Source organism: Dryobates pubescens, chromosome 7 (genome assembly GCF_014839835.1).
Source record: "Dryobates pubescens isolate bDryPub1 chromosome 7, bDryPub1.pri, whole genome shotgun sequence".
Lineage (NCBI taxonomy): Eukaryota > Metazoa > Chordata > Aves > Piciformes > Picidae > Dryobates > Dryobates pubescens.
The window spans coordinates 44670707-44691789 of record NC_071618.1 but is presented as its reverse complement, the minus strand read 5'-3'; the positions used below and the strand labels follow the sequence as shown (position 1 = coordinate 44691789).

Here is a 21083-nt window from a genome sequence, read left to right as displayed (position 1 = left end):
GTGGTTTTCATTCACCACTGCCTCAACAACACTGAAACACCACATGAAATGTCTCCCTATAAAGCCTACTTGAAACAAGACCCTCTGTACCTTTCTGCCATCACTACCTCAAGAGAAGAGGCCTCAGCTGCTGCAGCACACTGGTGGGAGAATGTGTCTGCCTTTCCCACCAGTTTCATTGTCCCCAGCTGTGACTGGTGGCACACAGATGCTGGTGTCTTCAGGGGAGATGGAGAGCAAGGTTTGCATTCTCATTTGGATTTGCCTTTTCCCCTTGATACATTTGGCAGGGCCATTCTGTTCCATAATCCAAGATGTCACAGCTTCCCAGATTGCATCAGGGTGGAAGGGACCCTCAAAGATCATCTTGTCCAAACTCCCTGTAGTGAGCAGGGACACCTCCAGGTAGGTCAGCATGCCCAGGGCCACAGTGACTCTGATCTTGAATGTCTCTAGGGATGGGGCCTCAACCACATCCCTGGGCAACCTGTTCCAGTATTTCACCACCCTCATTCTGAAGAGCTTCCTCCTCATGTCTGGCCTGAATCTACCACAGTCCAGTCTCAAACCATTGCCTCTTGTCCTATTGCTACAAGCCCTTCCAAAGAGTCCTTCCCCAGCCTTCCTTCAGGTATTGATATGTAGCTGTAAGGTCTCCTCAGAGTCTCCTCCAGGTTGAACAGCCCCAGTTCTTTCAGCCAGACTTCACAGGACAGCTGTCCCAGCCTTCTGACCAGCTTTGCCCCCCAGTCTCAGTGGAAAACTGCAAATGCTTTTGAGCCTGTCCCTCAGAATACAGTGAATCAAACACAAGTGCAGTATTGATCAGCTCTGCATGCTTTGACACTGATCTCAGCCATGCACTATTGATACACTGCTCCATCCAAAGAGATAAATGCAGTGCAGAATAAACACAGCTCCAATTAACCTGAATTTTTTCTTCTTCTTCTTTCCCCCCCCCCTGAAGGCTTCTTGCTTCTAATTTCACCTTCTGAAAGCATACAGTGATTTGGGTGAATTTTCCTGGGTTTCCTGTTGTAGTCTTTCTCCAGGTCTTTTACTCCTGGCTTCCCTTTGCATTGCCTTCCATTGCACTCAGTCCCCTCTCCCTCTCAAGGCCACATGTACCAGTTGCATCAGGTGTTTTAGCACAGGGCTCAAGAAATTCACGCCCTGCTGCACATACATCGTGTCATCTGCACCACAAACCCACCACCAGCTACATCTCCTTAACGCTGTCCCAGCAGCAACTGGATCTTATCCTCCCCTCCACAGCTGCTTTGCTCCCCTGGGAGCTGCTGGTGCTCAGTTGTCATTATGCAGCTTTCTGCTGCTTCTTAACGAGACCTGGGGTCATCCTCACAGCCTCAGCCAGTGGCTGTTAGCAGAACAGAGAAAGATTTCAAAGAGCTGCACAGCCCTTTTGCACAGAAGGGGCTGGGAGAGATCAGAGCACTCAAGATGGCAAACCCAAGGCCTCTCCTTGCAGGGCTTCAATAAGATTTCTCTTTGCTCTTCAGAGGGATTTTTTGATCTCCCTTACAAGCTTTATTCCCCATACTGAAAATGCAAGTGATCAGCCTGGGCTATTCCAGGTGAGCTTATGACTACAACAATGACCTGATACCATGGAAACCTTGACAAAACATAACTCAGGAGCTTCTGAAAGGACTGTCCCACCTGGTGTCCCCTGTTGTACCTTCGTGGAGCACACCCCTCTCACACTGAAACACATACACCCATCACAAGCTCCCATGAGCCCAACACTGCTCTAAATCCTCATGAGTGGTTTGAGTTGGAAAGGACCTTAAAGGTCATGAAGTCCATTCTACCTTCAAAGAGCAAGCACTGTCTGGGACTAGGTAAGGTTGGTCAGAATCCCATCCAACCTGATCTTCAGTGTCTCCCAGGCTGGGACACCTACCACCCCTCTGGGCAACCTGTGCCAGTGTTTTGCCACCTTGGCTGTAAAAAACTGCACCCTTGTGCCTAGCCTAAATCTCCCCTCTTTAAGTTTAAACCATTACCCCTTGTGCTAGCTCAACAGGCCCTGCTAAAGACTGTCCTCATCTTTCTTACAGGCCATCCTTAAGTACTGAATGGCCACAATAAGATCTCTGCAAAGCTTTCTCTTCTCCAGGATGAACAAGTCCAACCCTCTCAGCCTTCCTTCACAGTGGAGGTGTTCCATTCCTCTGATCAGTTTTGTGGCCCTCCATTGGACCCACTCCATCAGGCCCATGTCCTTCATGCACCGAAGACTCCAGTGCTGGACATGGTACTCCAGCTGAGGTCTTACCATGGTGGAGTAGAAGGGGAGATGACCTGCTGGCCTGGATATATCACAGTATCACCAAGGTTGGAAGAGACCCCGAGGATCATCAAGTCCAACCTGTCTCCACAGACCTCATGACTAGACCATGGCACCAAGTGCCAGGTCCAATCCCCTCTTGAACACCTATCAGCATCTTGTTTCAGATGACTCTCATAGGCTCTCAGATGTGTTCCATTTCAGACTCCTTGGCCATGGGGCTGGCTAACGTGACCCAGGGTCTAAGGAAGATCCATAGAATCATAAAATCACAGAATGGTTTGGGTTGTCAGGGACCTCTGAAGGTCACCTAGTCCAATCCCCTCTGCAGGAAGCAGGGGCATCCTCAACTGGATCAGTTTGCCCACAGCCTTGTTGAGCCTCACCTTGACTGCCTCCAAGGATGGGGCCTCAACCTGTCCCCTCATGCCTTTCCAGAGCTGCAGGTGGACTCCAGAGGTACACTGCTGCTACTGATGTAGCACTACAGACCTCTTCTTAGGCAACAGATTCTTGAGAGTTAATAATCTTTATATGTTAGTTCTGTGTTCCCACTCATGACCTTGTTTATGCTCCAGGGAATTTACAGCCTGTGCTTTGATGGCTGGTGGCATTTTGGCAGCACACTGTGGATCACCTTAAACGCTTGACTTCACCCTGTGAACACAAGTGACTGACAGCATTCTCATGTATGCCAGAGAACAAACCTGCCTCAGAAATGGAAGACTCTTAAATCTACTGTCAGACCCTACAGAGAATAGAAAGACCTTTGAGATCATCAAGGCCAACCTATCAAGTCCTTTCCTTCAATATAGCTCAGTGAAGGTGCAGAATGAGTCTCAGCTTTTTCTCTTGCTCCTACACCCAGCACACACAGGGGTGCTGGGCCTTACCAGAAGTGCTATCATGGAACAGCTGACTGATTGCCAGCTATTGCACCCTGCTCCAGCACATGGCTTGTGCTTCCCCTTCGAGTGCCATGTAATTCAAAGGGCACTAAGGTCACCTTGTTGCAGTCAGGGATCTTACTCTGTGGTCACTGCGCCCTGGCTGTGTGCTTCTGTGCTAAACTGATCTTCATACCTGTGCCCAGCAAGGAAAATGGACTCTTTCCTCCAAAGGATGGCTGTAATCCAATTTCAGCTACCTGGGGCTTTTTCTCTGGTGCCCCAATATTCCTGGGACTTGACTACTGGGTGCCCTTGCTTTTCTTCCATTCCCACTCCCACAACTTCTTGAAACACACGCCACTTTTGGCTTCTCCTACGTGCCTTAGGTTTGCTGAGGAGGGAAACATTTCCTTGCTTGTACGAGTCTGCGGAGCTCATTTTCTGCACAGTCCTCCACCACACAACTGCCTGCAGCTACAGGAGAATAAATCAAGCAACACAGATAAACCCTTCCCCCCTTCCATGTGCTTATGGCCAGGAGACTGGGGGGAAAAAAGGCCAACTTAGCAACAGATAGACTCTGCCTTAGACACTGGCAAAATACACTTCTAAGCATGCCGAGTCACATGCTGGATTACCGCTTGCATATCTCTTGCACCATCTTTAGCTTCAGAACTTAAAAGTATTTGACTCAAGCACCCTGACTCTGCAAGGGGAAATGCCCCTAAGACAAAGGACACCTCTCTTCCATCCTGCCAGAGTATTGAAAGGCCATGTTTACAGCTGCCTTCACATTTCTCAAAGGCCTGGGGAGGAAAAAAGTGCCTAGGAGGGAGTGGGAAGGAGGGCATTTCAGAGGAGCAGGGAATTCTCTGTCAGCTCACCCATCTCCTAGGTGCAAAAGGTGAGATCTCCAGGCACCAGAAGGCCTCTTCTACTAGCCATTAACAGCTTTATAGGTGAAGATCTTCACCTCTTTGATACAGCCCATAGGCACCAGTTCAAAGGGTCCCATGTACCACCTTGGCTTTAGGGCAGCCTGTAAATGCTCATTCAGTCACAAAGCCCACAAGGCAGAGACAGCAACAGTTAGAATCTGAAATGGTGGCAAAATTAGCTTAAACTGCAAAGGAGCCCATTGGTGAGCAGAGGTAAAATGCCCTTTCTGACACATAACCTTTCCACAAAGTGATACAGCTCTTGGCTTGTCATCCCTCAAGAAAAACCCAATTAATAAGGTCACATGCTACCCTCTGCCTCATAGATAAAATGGACAGACTCTTATTTTAATGCCCTTCTGCCTTTCCACACACACACACACACATCTCAGATGTTAATGAACCAAATCTTTCAGCAACAGCACTGCCAGTTAGGAGCAACTGCCCTGAAGGAAGTGAGAGGAGAGGAGAGCAAAATCTGAATCCTGAAGTTTAGAGAAGCAGTGAGACACAGAACAGAAATCAGCCTGCAGCCTCTCAGAAGCTGACTTCCCCCTTCCTGAAGGCTGCTTTCAGAACTCTGGTATGATTTCAAGGCACTCCAACCACAGCACAGCTCTTTCTCTACATTGTTAATTTTTTCCCAGATAAGCAACTTGAGGCAGTTTGCTCAGTTGCCTAATAAATATCACAACCCCCACCCAGGGCCTGGGTGACAGTTGACATGAAGGCTGTAATCATCTGCCGTTCTCTGCACTACAGCTTCAGTTTCACCAGCAGCAAAAAAAACCCATCTCACATCCAAACACTGGCAAAAATGGCCTCACTCCAGCATCACACAGAGTTCTCAAAAGGGAAGCATTTCAACTGGAAATCTTTGGATGTACTTACTGAGATTGTACCATTGTCTAGACCTATGGACAGCCTTCTGGTTTCCGGGGTAAAAGACATGCATGAACATGGAGCTGAAAAAAATGAACATGTTGATGAAGTTAACAAAACTGTGACTCTCATTCCCTTCAATAGAACAGAACAGAATTAACCAGGCTGGAAAGGACCCTGGAGATCACCCAGTCCAATCTATCACCCAACACCATCTGATCAACTAAACCATGGCACCAAGTGCCTCAGCCAGGCTCTTCCTCAACACCTCCAGGGATGGTGACTCCACCACCTCCCTGGGCAGCACATTCCAATGCCAATCTCTCTTGCTGGGAAGAACTTCTTCCTAACATTCAGCCTAAACCTCCCCTGGCACAGCTTGAGACTGTGTCCTCTTGTTCTGGTGCTTGTTGCCTGGGAGAAGAGACCAACCCCCACCTGGCTACAACCTCCCTTCAGGGAGGTGGAGAGAGCAAGAAGGTCTAACCTGAGCCTCCTCTTCTGCAGGCTAAGCAACCCCAGCTCCCTCAGCCTTTCCTCACAGGGCTGTGCTCCAGACCCCTCCCCAGCTTTGTTGCCCTTCTCTGGACACCTTCCAGCAGCTCAACATCTTTCCTGACCTGAGGGGCCCAGAACTGGACACAGGACTCAAGGTGTGGCCTGACCAGTGCTGAGCACAGGGCAGAATAACCTCCCTGCTCCTGCTGGCCACACTAGTGCTGATGCAGGCCAGGATGCCATTGGCCTTCTTGGCCACCTGGGCACACTGCTGGCTCCTGTTCAGCCTACTATCACCCAGTGAGCTCTGGAAAGCCTAAAACTAGCTGCAATGCTGCATGATGCTCTTCAGCATTTTCCCCTTTCTGATAGGCAAGCATTAAAAGTGAAATAATTTAACCACCAGTGTTCTTCCAATTCACTCAACCCTGTCCTATTGGGGCATGGAACAATGGCTCTATCTCCTGCTTCAGCTCCCTCCTCTTTTCTCACTAGTTATCTGGAAATAGGCATGTCATACAAGGCCAGTGGTGGTGTTTGATATACAACATACCTGCCATTTCAGTATCAAACTGAGAGGTTAAGTTAGCTGAACAACTCAGCTTTTTACCTTTGCCTGAGCTTCACTGACAAGAAGAGAACACTCTGTGTTATGTCAGAGGCTTGCATCCTACACAGGCAGTAAAAAATTAACCTGTAGGAGTCAACATATCAGCTAATATTCAGGACTGTGAGTCCATCCAGCCCCTGACTCCCTTGGCACCACAGACATGATCACACAGCATGGCCACAATACAAGCTTGTGTCAAAACCCATCCATTGCTTTATTATGGCAGTATCACTCTAACAAACATCAGAATAGACTTTCAGACTGCATGGTATGCTCCCTCAAGGATCTGGAAGGGTCCACATCAAAGTAAACCCAGACTTTTCTTGCAAGACTTTCCAGAGCTGTGCTTGGTGTGACTGAGAAACTGTGCAGATGCAGGGACTGGCTTTCCTGCTCAACACAGCAGCCTGCAGCTGGGAGTCCTGCTGTGCCAACAGAAACCTGCAGGAATTACTCTTCAGGGGCAATTGATACTGCAGCTAGGGTCAGGCACTCTTGCTGCTTCAAGAGCACTAAGAGCATTAGCCTGGAGAAGAGGAGGCTCAGGGGAGACCTCCTTGCTTTCTACAACTCCCTGAAGGGAGGTTGTAGCCAGCTGGGGGTTGGTCTCTTCTCCCAGGCAACCAGCACCAGAACAAGAGCACACAGTCTCAAGCTGTGCCAGGGGAGGTCCAAGATGGATGTTAGGAAGAAGTTCTTCACAGACAGAGAGATTGGCCATTGGAATGTGCTGCCCAGGGAGCCGTCACCATCCCTGGAGGTGTTTAGGAAGAGCCTGGATAAGGCACTTGGTGCCATGGTTTAGTTGATTAGATAGTGCTGGGTGATAGGTTGGACTTGGTGATCTCCAAGGTCTTTTCCAACCTGGTCTTGTCTGGTCTGGTCTGGTCTGGTCTATTCCATTCTATTCCATTCTATTCCATTCTATTCTATTCTATTCTATTCTATTCTATTCTATTCTATTCTATTCTATTCTATTCTATTCTATTCTATTCTATTCTACCCTACCCTACCCTACCCTACCCTACCCTACCCTACTCTATTCCACTCCACTCTATTCTATTCCATTCCACTCCACTCTCTTCTCTTTTAAAAGCAATGTTCTTGTGAAACACAGTCAGATGTGAATTTAGTTCTGCTTTCCCCCCTCCTCTTGGTTTCTGCTCTCCATTGTGACTGCTCAGAGTGTTTCTGCTACTAACAAGCTTGGAGCTCTCTCTTTTGCAGCACTGTGCTTCTGGTATGTTCTCAATACACGTGATGTCTCACCTAGGATTAAAAAGTCCATAGCCCAGCAAATCTTCCTTGATCATTTAGCTGGCAGCAAAGCTTTACAGAGGAGAGTCTGTGCTGTTTAACACAACTTGTTCTACCTTCGGTACTGACTCCCCAGTGAAGTATTTTCTAAAGGAAACTATCTTCTAAATCCCAAGCAGAGAGCCTCCCAGTTTCACACCCAGGCAGGCATTTTGGTTTATTTATTTCCTGGAAGAATTAAAGGCTTCAGTTCAAGGAAACTGACAGATAGGAACCACTCAGTTCAGGTTCACAGTGACATTTTGTCCTTCCCAAACCTCTCCCTGCAGAAAGGCAAACTCAGATTGACCCCATGGATGCTAGTGCATTCCTGTTACATACTGAGGCTTCTAGGGCTGTAGAAGAATGAGACAGTTGGAGGAAAAACAGTCAGAAAAAAACAATAATTCTCAGATCTAAGCAGAATAAACCTCAAATCCCTTCCAAGGCCCTTATTGCTAGCATTATCCATACCCACTTTCAAACTCCAGACACTGAGCAGCCATTGGAAGAGCTGCCAGTGACTCTGAAGGCAACAAATAGTTGCAGAGAAAAAGGTCTGAGATAAATGAGCTATTTGAAGTATGCTTTTCCTGAGTAGATTGAAACCCTTCAGGAGGCAAAACAACTGCTTGACAGGGGCTGATTACAACAAGAAAGTCACTTCTGAATTCCAGACCTGTGTGTACACAGTCATAGAAGTGTAAAAACACTTCTTCTGCACTGCTTAGGCCACACCTTGAGTCCTGTGTCCAGTTCTGGGCCCCTCAATTTAAGAAGGACATTGAGAGACTTGAAGGTGTCCAGAGAAGGGCAACAGAGCTGGGGAGGGGTCTGGAGCACAGCCCTGTGAGGAGAGGCTGAGGGAGCTGGGGTTGCTTAGCCTGCAGAAGAGGAGGCTCAGGGGAGACCTTCTTGCTCTCTCCACCTCCCTGAAGGGAGGTTGTAGCCAGGTGGGGGTTGGTCTCTTCTCCCAGGCCACCAGCACCAGAACAAGAGGACACAGTCTCAAGCTGTGCCAGGGGAGGTTTAGCCTGGAGGTTAGGAAGAAATTCTTCCCAGCAAGAGAGACTGGCCACTGGGATGTGCTGCCCAGGGAGGTGCTGGAGGTGTTGAGGAAGAGCCTGGCTGAGGCACTTGGTGCCATGGTTTAGTTGATTAGATGGTGTTGGGTGATAGGTTGGACTTGATGATCTCAAAAGTCTTTTCTAACCCTATTCTATTCTATTCTATTCTATTCTATTCTATTCTATTCTATTCTATTCTAGTCTAGTCTAGTCTAGTCTAGTCTAGTCTAGTCTATTCTATTCTATTCCGTTCTATTCTATTCTATATCTTGGTAACACACCTGACAGAAGTCTCTTGCTATTACAGTTAAGAAAATGCTGTGATGAAGGAGATGTGCTAGCCAGGTTTCCAGCTTGTCTAGTTTGCTTTACTGATGCTGTGGCAGCCTGTGTAACATCCACAGCTCACTCTCACATGAACTGGAGGAAATGATGTTAAAATAACGTGGCCAGCAGAATTTTCCTGCCACAGAAACACCCATAGGCAGGGTGTAGCACTTTGTAACTGGGGAAGTCCCACCTCTGAACAGCAAGATTTGTCCCTGCTCAGAAGAGATCTCCAATCTTGATCTTTTTTTCCCCCAGGAATTTAATGGGTTTCATGTTCAGAATGCACTGATGGCCTGCACTGATGGTGCAGAGCTTGACCAGAGACATGTCTGACTCAGCTCAACTCCTTATCCTCCTGGGCTCCCAAAGCACCCAGGATGCAGGTTGAGTTACTTAGGCTACTGGATATCAAATGATAAAATGGTGTTGGTTATGCACCACAGTAACCAAAATCCTGAGTCAAGCTCAGGGGAGCAGCCACTCACAGCTTGCCAAGCAGCACCAAGGCACCATTGTGCCCACTAGATTTTCACAGAGAACCTCTGGGCAATCTTTCTCCACCCAAGAACCAGCGTGAACCCACAGCAGAAGCCCATCAAAGAGGTGATCCACACAGAGATGGACAAAACAACCATTGCCAGGCAGGATTTGTGCAGGGGTTGACTCAGAGCCCTTCCTGTGCTTTCCAAGCTTAGAGCCATGGGTGACAGTGTAACTGTCATTGCTCCAGTCACTAATTACCACTGATCATTCCTGAAACTGGTTAATAACACAGCAGAGCTGTAATACCTCATGGCCCAAAAGCTTACCAGCCTTTCTAAGGAAGGAACAGTGCCAGGTGTTCAAGTGTATGGAGCAGCTTTGAAACAGTCCCCCTTGAGGGGATCTGGATCTGCTCCACCATTTGCAGTGAAGCTGTTACTGCTGGCAATAATGCAGCCTTGCTAAGACCAAAGGAGGACCTAATGAGATTTTAAAATGCAGATGTATGCAAAGCCATCACATGGAAAAAGAGAAGTGTCAATGCCAGACCGCTCAAAGAGCCACTGCACAACAGCTTGCCTAGGGAAAGCAAGCCTCTTAGGACAGGGCAAGGGAACTCAGGCCACTGACAGTGACTGTGGCAGAGTTCCACAGACTGCCACATCATTAGCTGGTTTCCAATAGCATTAAGTGCAAAATCCTGAGCAGAATGCCCCTTTCAGGCTTGGCATTCTTATGAGCTAGTCCAGCAACAAGGGGCAAAGAGAGATCTCTCTCTCTACCAAATGAACACTTAGAGCAGTCAGCCAAGTACCATGGCCACTCTAGGGCCCCCAGTTGATGTTGTTGCAGTATTAACATTTATATCTATTAACTATGTTAAGTATCATGGAGACAGGTGTCTCTTCCAAATCTACCTATCCTAGCTTAAAGTAATTCTTTTGCCAGACAGCAAGAATACCTCAAAGGGACTGGATAAATGCTTCCCAATCTGTGGATTTAGGGTGAGCTTCATAAGCTTTCCAAAGATAGGCTAACCCAGCATGCCTGAAGCTGATTGAGGAGCACCAGCATGCCCCTGCTGCTGGTGACCTGCAGAGTTATACTCCTACACTCAACACTGGGCTGAGGACAAACAGCTAAGCCTGTGACCTACTCAGCTGTCTCTTGGAAAAACAAACATGGATCTGCAGTTTCTTTTAAAGCATGAGCACTCTCACTGGCAGGGGAGACATACAGCAGATCACACTGGAGGGATCCAGCAGGGAGATCTGGGTTTCCATATTTAATTGCAGGGCTAAAATGATTCCACTTCCTCAGTGGAGGAGCTGCCTTCCTGCCTAGTGTCTGCCCTATCATATCTGCTGCTGCAGGATATTCAAATCCTACCACATAAAACCACTTCTCATTGCACTCCAATGGACTGAGTACATAGACTAGGAGGAGGAGAGTGATTTGTACTGCAGACTTACAAAGCTTCACGGACTCCATGCCAGAATGCAAGACTACGTTTTGGGCTCCCACAGTTTTGATCTGTGTCTGCATTAGCTGCTCACACTTGCTCAACCTCTGCATCCTTTTGCTGCTCTAATCCCTGAAGCCTCTGAGAAGCATAAGCATGCAGCTTGGCAAAGCCATCAGCACTGCACCTTGGCAAAGCCATCAGCATGCAGCTTGGCAAAGCCATCAGCATTGCACCTTGGCAAAGCCATCAGCATGCAGCTTGGCAAAGCCATCAGCACTGCAGCTTGGCAAAGCCATCAGCATTGCAGCTTGGCAAAGCCATCGGCACTGCAGCTCGGCAAAGCCATCAGCATTGCAGCTCGGCAAAGCCATCAGCATTGCAGCTTGGCAAAGCCATCAGCATTGCAGCTCGGCAAAGCCATCAGCATTGCAGCTTGGCAAAGCCATCGGCATTGCAGCTCGGCAAAGCCATCAGCATTGCAGCTCGGCAAAGCCATCAGCATTGCAGCTTGGCAAAGCCATCAGCATTGCACCTTGGCAAAGCCATCAGCATGCAGCTTGGCAAAGCCATCAGCATTGCACCTTGGCAAAGCCATCAGCATGCAGCTTGGCAAAGCCATCAGCACTGCAGCTTGGCAAAGCCATCAGCATTGCACCTTGGCAAAGCCATCAGCATGCAGCTTGGCAAAGCCATCAGCATTGCACCTTGGCAAAGCCATCAGCATTGCAGCTCGGCAAAGCCATCAGCATTGCAGCTTGGCAAAGCCATCAGCATTGCAGCTTGGCAAAGCCATCGGCATTGCAGCTCGGCAAAGCCATCAGCATTGCAGCTTGGCAAAGCCATCAGCATTGCACCTTGGCAAAGCCATCAGCATGCAGCTTGGCAAAGCCATCAGCATTGCACCTTGGCAAAGCCATCAGCATGCAGCTTGGCAAAGCCATCAGCACTGCAGCTTGGCAAAGCCATCAGCATTGCACCTTGGCAAAGCCATCAGCATGCAGCTTGGCAAAGCCATCAGCATTGCACCTTGGCAAAGCCATCAGCATTGCAGCTTGGCAAAGCCATCAGCATTGCAGCTTGGCAAAGCCATCAGCATTGCAGCTCGGCAAAGCCATCAGTGTGCAGCTTGGCAAAGCCATCAGCATGCAGCTTGGCAAAGCCATCAGCATGTACCTTGGCAAAGCCATCAGTGTGCAGCTTGGCAAAGCCATCAGCATGCACCTTGGCAAAGCCATTGGTGTGCAGCTTGGCAAAGCTTCATGGAAACCAAGACTCTCGTTCAAGACTAATATTTAATGCAGAGAGCTAAGCTTGCAAATGGTGACAAAGCTTCAGCACCCCAAGAGCTGTCTGGCAAACACCCAGTAGATAGAGAACCCCTCTGCATACTTACATGGCATTGCATGGTATATGCTGGGCCAGTACTGCCCACTGTCTCTCTTCAGCCAGACACGAACCGTTCTGCAGAAGAAGAAACACAGCACACACATCAGGAAGAGTGAAAGAGTAACCATGACTGAAAACAGAGTGGTGCCAAATGTGCAAGACCACCTTCAAAACTGAATTATTTTGCTGAGAGGGGAAAATGAAGATGCAAACCCCTGCAGCAGCCTTATGCCTCCACCTCAGCATCTGTAATGTGATGAGGGTAGCCTTCTCCTTGGCTCCACGTGGTGCTCAACATCTCAGCAGAACATATCACAACAGTACTTGCAAACTTCTGTGGGGTTTTTGCTGTTCTTTGCCTTTTCAATGGGCTGGAACATGAGTGTTCATTTACAGCCTCACACAAGGACCTGAGACACCCTAGGCAGCCTGGAAAACCACTCCTGTATCAGTCCATCCAGATCTCTGCAGAAGCTTCCCCATCTCTCAAGGTAGGCATTGGTCCATCTGTAGCTGTTATTCTATCTGACCTCATTGCTGTCTACAACTCCCTGAAGGGAGGTTGTAGCCAGGTGGGGGTTGGTGTCTTCTCCCAGGCAACCAGCACCAGAACAAGAAGACACAGTCTCAAGCTGTGCCAGGGGAGGTTTAGGCTGAAGGTTAGGAAGAAGTTCTACATAGAAAGAGAGATTGGCCATTGGAATGTGCTGCCCAGGGAGGTGGTGGAGTCACCATCCCTGGAGGTGTTTAGGAAGAGACTGGATGGGGTGCTTGGTGCAAAGGAATAAGGTGCTGGGGTTTTCAGCTTTTCCTTACTAAGGTTATGTCAATTTGTGTCAACAATAAGCTCTCCAGCTTCAGCACCTTCTCTTCTCGGTTCACTCAGTGTGCCATCAGATACACACTGAACATCAGGCTGAGGAAGCCAAACTTTCATCCTCTGAAGAGGGTGGTCAAGGTGGCAGGCAGCCTGCTCTGCCTCATCAGTTCAGAGCTGCTGTTCCCAAAGAGAGGCAGACACAGCCATGCAGTGCTCCAGGCCTTCTCACAAACACATCAGTAGTTTCCTCTCTGCTGGAAGACCTTTCCAGTGCATCTCAGATTAGTTGTGTTTTCTCATAACTGTATCACACTGGCAGCTCCCTGCCACTCAGTCCATGACCTTCCCACACTTGGGACACTTGTTGCTTGTTTGCTGAGCAGAGAATCTGGGCTGATGTGCCATCTGGGTTATTAAATATGTTCTGGTCCTCACTGTCATTTGTTTGATCCAATCTCTGAAGCCTCTTCCTAATTGAAGCAGTCTCTAAACTCGAGTTCATCAGCTAATTTCATCAAAACACACTTAGGTAAAGCAGCAGGCAGCCAGTAATCTCCTGCTTATTCTTGCATAACCCAGTCCTCTCAGTTACAGCCAACTGTTGCTTGCCTTGATCTTACTCAAATCCTTATCATCTCCAATTTAGAGGACACAGGCTCAAGCTGTGCCAGGGGAGGTTTAGGCTGGATGTTAGGAAGAAGTTCCTCAGAGAAAGAGAGATTGGCCATTGGGATGTGCTGCCCAGGGAGGTGGTGGAGTCACCATCCCTGGAGGTGCTTAGGAAGAGACTGGATGAGGCACTTGGTGCCATGGTTGAGTTGATCAGATGGTGTTGGGTGATAGGTTGGACTGGATTATCTCAAAGGTCTTTTCCAACCTGGTTAATCCTATCCTATCCTATCCTATCCTATCCTATCCTATCCTATCCTATCCTATCCTATCCTATCCTATCCTATCCTATCCTATCCTATCCTATCCTATCCTATTCTCTAGTTCTCAGTAAGCATCAAGCAGCAGCTCTGGTAACAAAAAACAAGCATTACATCACACTAAGACTTTTGTCAGGGTTTCAGAATTAACTCCTTCCTTTAGACCTGTGCATCAGCCTTCCCCACAGAGCTTTGGGGTAACAAAATGATCTTCACCCCTCCCCCTTGCCCACAGACCTCCCCCATCCCCACCCTAGCAAACGATTTCTCTTCCTGAACAGATGCAGCTTCGGTGCTTTTTGCACTGACCCATCCCTGTTTGCACTGGGGAAGCATGAACACACAACCTTTTGAAGGTGATCACATTGGATGATTTAATTACTGCAATCCAATTACTTTCATCTCCCTTCCACATTCAAATGTTTCAGTAGTGGAAGTTATTAGGAAGATTCTCATTGAATTAAACTACAGGCCTGCTCTGCAGTATGTGACTCAGTGGAACTGTGCTAAAAACACCCACTAGATCCATGACCTGCAAGAAAGCAACCCTCCAGCTCCCCTGGCACAGCTTGAGACTGTGCCCTCTTGTTCTGGTGCTGCTTGCCTGGGAGAAGAGACCAACCCCCACCTGGCTGCAACCTCCCTTCAGGGAGTTGGAGAGAGCAAGAAGGTCTCCCCTGAGCCTCCTCTTCTGCAGGCTAAGCAACCCCAGCTCCCTCAGCCTCTCCTCACAGGGCTGTGCTCCAGACCCCTCCCCAGCTTTGTTGCCCTTCTCTGGACACCTTCCAGCAACTCAACATCTTTCCTAACCTGAGGGGCCCAGAACTGGACACAGGACTCAAGGTGTGCCCTAACCAGTGCTGAGCACAGGGCAGAATGACCTCCCTGCTCCTGCTGGCCACACTGTTCCTGATGCAGGCCAGGATGCCATTGGCCCTCCTGGCCACCTGGGCACACTGCAGGCTCATGTTCAGCCTACCATCAACCAGTACCCCCAGGTCCCTCTCTGCCTGGCTGCTCTCAGCCACTCTGCCCCCAGCCTGTAGCACTGCCTGGGGTTGTTGTGGCCAATGTGCAGAACCTGGCACTTGGATGTGTTCAATCTCCTGCCCTTGGACTCTGCCCATCTGCCCAGCCTGGCAAGGTCCCTCTGCAGAGCTCTCCTACCCTCTAACAGATCAACTCCTGCCCCCAGCTTGGTGTCATCTGCCAATTTACTGCTGATGGACTCATTCCCCTCATCCAGATCATCAATACAGATATTGAACAGGATGGGGCCCAGCACTGGTCCCTGGGGGATCACACATACCCACAGCATGGCATGGCTAAACCATTATATTAATCTTTAGGTAAATACACAGGAAAAAAAACTGATAATGAATCCCAAGCACTAAATTAAGTCCTTAGATGGAATTTACCAAACCCAAATGCTGGCATGCTGCAGTGGAAAGAATTTCCTCAGGTTTACTCTGAAATGATATAATGGCATCAATAAGAAAACAGCACAGCACCTGGGAGGAAAGACAGATACAGAAGAAAACAGTTTACAAGTAATAAAGGGATGTGGAGGAAAATGAGAGAGCCTGGCACAAACAACTCTACCCTTAGGCTTCAATTTATTTTTCATATGAATGTTTGCCTCGGTTAACTACCCAGTGCAGCACCTAGGAAACTGTGCCCCTGCTGAGGGGGAAGGATCACACATTTCCACATCCACAGGAGGATGCTGTCTCTCAGCACATTGATTTCTGGATGCAAGTAATCTGCATAGGAAGAATTTCTTCCCAGCAAGAGAGATTGGCCATGGGAATGTGCTGCCCAGGGAGGTGGTGGAGTCACCATCCCTGGAGGTGTTTAAAAAGAGACTGGATGGGGTGCTTGGTGCCATGGTTGAGTTGATTAGATGGTGCTGGGTGATAGGTTGGACTTGATGGTCTCAAAGGTCTTTTCCAACCTGGTCTGGTCTGGTCTATTCCATTCCATTCCATTCCATTCCATTCCATTCCATTCCATTCCATTCCATTCCATTCCATTCCATTCCATTCCATTCCATTCCATTCCATTCCATTCCATTCCCCCAGCGTTACCCTATAGGGAGCATCTCCCACGGGAGCAGAGAAGGAAGAAAGAGGCACAGAATGATTTTGCAGATGGATTTACAGGGTGCAGGATTTTTGGGTAGAAATAGGCTGTTTCCTGTGTCCATCTACAGGGTTGGACACTTGGGGCACTGGAGGTGTAACTTATGTGGCAGTGCCAGGAGGCACCCAGCCTCAGCTGGCACATCCTAACATCCACACGGTTGCTATGAAGCTGTTTCCTCAGTTTTCACATTCTTCTATGTCCCTATATCAGCTTTTGCTTGAATAGAATAGACCAGAATAGAATAGAATAGATTAGACCAGGTTGGAAGAGACCTTCAAGATCATCACGTCCAACCTATCTGACCCCAGCCTGTAGCTCTGCATGGGGTTGCTGTGGCCAGTGTGCAGATCCTGGCACTTGGATGTGTTCAATCTCCTGCCCTTGGACTCTGCCCATCTGTCAATTGCTTCTCTGGATTTGTTCTTTGTGAAAGAAAAAAAACCAAACCAAAAAACCCCTCTCAAAACCCACAAACCAAACCCAAGCCAACTCTCATACTTGCAGGGTGCAGGTAAGTTCCTTAGCCAACAAAGAGGAGCATCAGCTGGGCAGGTGCAGCTGCAGATGCTGGAGGCCTTCTGACACGTCCTCTCCAAGAACAGCCAGCCTTCTGTTATTCACAGAATCACAGAACAGCTATGGCACTGTTGTTTCAGAGACAGCAAGCATCTCCATGGAGCATTTGTGAGCTCTGTACCACACCAAGAAGCCTCTGGAAATGCTCTCCTTGCAATACCCTCCTCTTGCAATGCAGCAAGGGTTTCCTGCAGAAGAATCCCACTGACAGTTCCTCCAGTTCATCAGTGAGCTTGAACAATGATTCAGAGGTGATAAAATGTTCCCTCAGCTTTTCTGCTCGTTATTCTTTTCCTCTCAGGGTAGCTTGACTCTGAGACATTTGCTCTGGCCTTGAACAAACTCAATTGCTATCTGATTTGCTCTCCTAGAGGAGGCTAGAAGTCACTCTTGCTCTAATCCAGCAAGACAACTTTGGCTGAAGAGTCACAGTGCTCTGAGCAAGAGAGCAGCACTCCCAGCAGCTTGAGTGTCAGCAGCAAGGGAGGATGAGAGCAGGGCAAAACAATGCAAACTCAGCCCCATTCTGAAGGGTTTGTTCCTCACTTGCATAGCAACTGCAGCTCTGAAGTGCCATGGCAGGGGCTCTCACACATACTGAGGGCTGCCCCATGAGGTGCCAGCAATGCCCAAAGCTCTGGCTGTAATTCAGAGGTGAGCTGGCATTTCAAGGGCTGCCAAGACAGTCCTGTATCCTGGCAGTGAGCTGTGTGGGGAGATGGTCTTTGAGGTCCCTTCCACCCTTACTGATTCCATGGAAATGAACACAAATGAACAGAGTCTGTCTTCAGACCTGCACCACAAGACTGAAGAGCACATCCTGAGCTGTAGGTTTCAATGTTGATAAAACCCCAGCCCAAATCATCCCTCAAGTGTGCAGTGCCTCTTCACATCCAGGGCCTTCCTTACACTTCTGACACAGCTTTCCCATTCTTCAGCATTCAAATCCATATTCTGTTAATGCTGTTTTACCATCTTTAAGGTAATTGACCATGAATCTCAATGAACATAGTCCTGTGTTAAGAGACTAGAAGTTTCTGTTGTCTCTGCTTTCTCCACTGGTTAGTTGCTGCATATTTTCCACCATCATTTTTAACATGTTCCCCCTTTGAGGTAATCAATGTTTCCAATCTACTGCAGAGGTACCTTGCCAGGCTGGGCAGATGGGCAGAGTCCAAGGGCAGGAGATTGCACACATCCAAGTGCCAGGCTCTACACACTGGCCACAACAACCCCAGGCAGTGCTACAGACTGGGGTCAGAGTGGCTGGAGAGCAGCCAGGAAGAAAGGGACCTGGGGGTACTGGTTGAGTGTAGGCTGAACATGAGCCAGCAGTGTGCCCAGGAGGCCAAGAAGGCCAATGGCATCCTGGCCTGGATGAGGAATAGTGTGGCCAGCAGGAGCAGGGAAGTTAGGAAGAAATTCTTCCCAGCAAGAGAGATTGGCCATTGGGATGTGCTGCCCAGGGAGGTGGTGGAGTCCCCATCCCTGGAGGTGTTTAGGAAGAGCCTGGATGGGGCACTTGGTGCCATGGTTTAGTTGATTAGATGGTGTTGGGTGATAGGTTGGTCTTTTCCAACCTGCTAATTCAGTTCTATTCTAGTCTAGTCCAGTCTAGTCCAGTCTAGTCCAGTCTACCTGCCTGGAAAACATGCAATTGGAATGACCCAGCAGTCCAGTAGGTCTCCTCCACATGCTACATCAAATATGAGTTGCATCTTCTTATCAAGCACAAAGAGTGAGCTTTGGCAAGGCACATGCAGTTGGTGAGCAGTTATCAAGAAGTGTAAATCATTAACAATCTGCTGCAGATTAGGCACTTTACTTAATTCAGAGGTGTCCCAACTGCTGAGCCTCCAGAGGAAAGCAGCATCCATGCAGAGCAGCACTTCAATCCTTTGCTGAGAGGAGAGTGGCAAGGGACAATTTTTATAACCAGTTTTTAGTCCAGCTGGGGGGAAGGATGTAGCAAAAATGAAACAGAGCTGCCTTGCAGAGAGCATCTGGCCTGAGAGCTGATCAGCTGGACAGGGTGGTAGTTGTAGCTTGCTCTAAATAATGTCAATAAACAGGAAGATTAACCCAGAGCAGCCATGACCTTGAACACTGCAGTGAACAAATGAGTTTTCTCTAGACTCTGGGCCAGGGTTAGGCTGTGCCTAGGGAATTTTCCACAAATCTCCAGCAGAAAGATTTTCCACAAAGGAAGATTCTCCACAAAGCTTGGGAAGAAAGTAGCAGAATGTAAATAAGTTACTGTTGGATGTAAAGGGGAATAGGATAGGATAGGATAGGATAGGATAGGATAGGATAGGATAGGATAGGATAGGATAGGATAGGATAGGATAGAATAGGATAGAATAGAATAGAATAGAATTAACCAGGTTGGAAGAGACCTTTGAGATCATCAAGTCCAACCTATCACCCAGCACCATCTGATCAACTAAACCATGGCACCAAGTGCCTCAGCCAGGCTCTTCCTAAACACCTCCAGGGATGGTGACTCCACCACCTCCCTGGGCAGCACATTCCAATGGCCAATCTCTCTTCCTGGGAAGAATTTCTTCCTAACATCCATCCTAAACCTCCCCTGGCACAGCTTGAGACTGTGTCCTCTTGTTCTGGTGCTGGTTGCCTGGCAGAAGAGACCAACCCCCTCCTGGCTACAACCTCCCTTCAGGGAGTTGGAGAGAGCAAGAAGGTCTCCCCTGAGCCTCCTCTTCTGCAGGCTAAGCAACCCCAGCTCCCTCAGCCTCTCCTCCCAGGGCTGTGCTCCAGGCCCCTCCCCAGCTTTGTTGCCCTTCTCTGGACACCTTCCAGCATCTCAGGATCTTTCCTAACCTGAGGGGCCCAGAGCTGGACACAGGACTCCAGGTGTGTCCTGAGCAGTGCTGGGTACACCAATTGCACCATATAAATAAATGCAAGGAAACAAAGCTCCTCAGAAATGCACCAACCAGAGCATTTCACACACGCATCCTTCTCCCCCCAGCACTGAACCTTTCCAATGCTTGCTCCATCCAGGTCAAAGTTTCCCTTTGCTTTTTTGCCTTCCTTTTGTTTTCCTTCCCAGAGCATGCAATGGCTGTTGACCAATTTCTGAAAGGAAGATCTTGCTGTAGAAGGCAACAAGTGCTGAGAGCATGGCAGCTCCATGCTGAGCAGAAGCCAGTGAACTCCAAGCATGTAGCCCTAGGATCTGCATCTTAGCTTTCCCAGGGGTCAACCAGTAACAGTTACCTAAAACACAGGAAGCAAAGAAGTCCAGCAGCCTCCTTGCAAAGCACAGACTTTAAAGCTTAGAGACATTTTACTCTGCTCAGATCAGTGCTCCCAGTCAGTTCTCACAGTCATCCCACGCTGTCTGCTCCTTTGGCACCCTTTGTTTTCATGAACATTTCAACCATGCTGTTTCTCTCCCTGGAGTTTTGGCTCCAGCACTTTGGTTCAGCAAGAGCTGACAGTGATTTACAAGTCCTGCTAGACTTGGCCTTTTAAAAACCCTCATTCTGTTGGCAAGAAGGTAAGTTTCAGATGTCTCTCTGTGTATGGGAAAGGTGCAGACACTCCCTCCACATCCCAGTCCTGTTTCCAGGAACACCCAATAACTAGCAGGTGCCAGACTCCCAAGCTCACCTCTCCTTGGCAGGAAAAGGTCTCCAGCATCTGGACACTCCCAAGCAATGCAGAGGTAGCCACAGACCTGCTCCAGCAGCTGCTGTCACCAAGGCAATTGTTGCTTTGAAGTGGTGAGGAGGAGGCAGATATTGCCATTCCCTCCACCTCACTGCAAAGGCAATAAGCTCTTCCTATTTGATACTCATTTCTTCACTGCTTGCAGCATCCCAGCCCACACCAGCACTCACTTACTGCCCCTCAATTACTCAAAACAATTGCATGGGAAGGCATTCTGCCCTGTCCTCAGCACTGCTCAGGACACACCTGGAGCCCTGTGTCCTGTTCTGGGCTCCTCAGGTTAGGAAAGATGTTGAGGTGCTGGAAGGTGTCCAGAGAAGGGCAACAAAGCTGGGGAGGGGTCTGGAGCACAGCCCTGTGAGGAGAGGCTGAGGGAGCTGGGGTTGCTTAGCCTGGAGAAGAGGAGGCTCAGGGGAGACCTTCTTGCTGTCTACAACTACCTGAAGGGAGGCTGTAGCCAGGTGGGGGTTGGTCTCTTCTCCCAGGCAAGCAGCACCAGAACAAGAGGACACAGTCTCAAGCTGTGCCAGGGGAGGTTTAGGCTGGATGTTAGGAAGTTCTTCCCAGCAAGAGAGATTGGCCATTGGAATGTGCTGCCCAGGGAGGTGGTGGAGTCACCATCACTGGAGGTGCTTAGGAAGAGCCTGGATGAGGCACTTGGTGCCATGGCTTAGTTGATTAGATGGTGCTGGGTGATAGGTTGGACTTGATGATCTCAAAGGTCTTTTCCAACCTGGTTAATTCTATTCTACTCTATTCTA

At 48.7% G+C, this 21083-nt stretch overlaps 1 protein-coding gene across 1 annotated transcript in view; it reads right to left on the bottom strand.

Annotated features, from left to right (window-relative positions):
• WDFY2 (WD repeat and FYVE domain containing 2) overlaps positions 1-21083 on the bottom strand; it is a 57857-nt gene that overhangs the window by 22974 nt on the left and 13800 nt on the right. The window contains exons 2-3 of the mRNA XM_009905470.2: positions 12164-12231; positions 5031-5104 (exon numbers count right to left, since the gene is read on the bottom strand). Coding sequence (XP_009903772.2) covers positions 5031-5104; positions 12164-12231 — 142 coding nt within the window. The remainder of the gene's footprint in view (positions 1-5030; positions 5105-12163; positions 12232-21083) is intronic.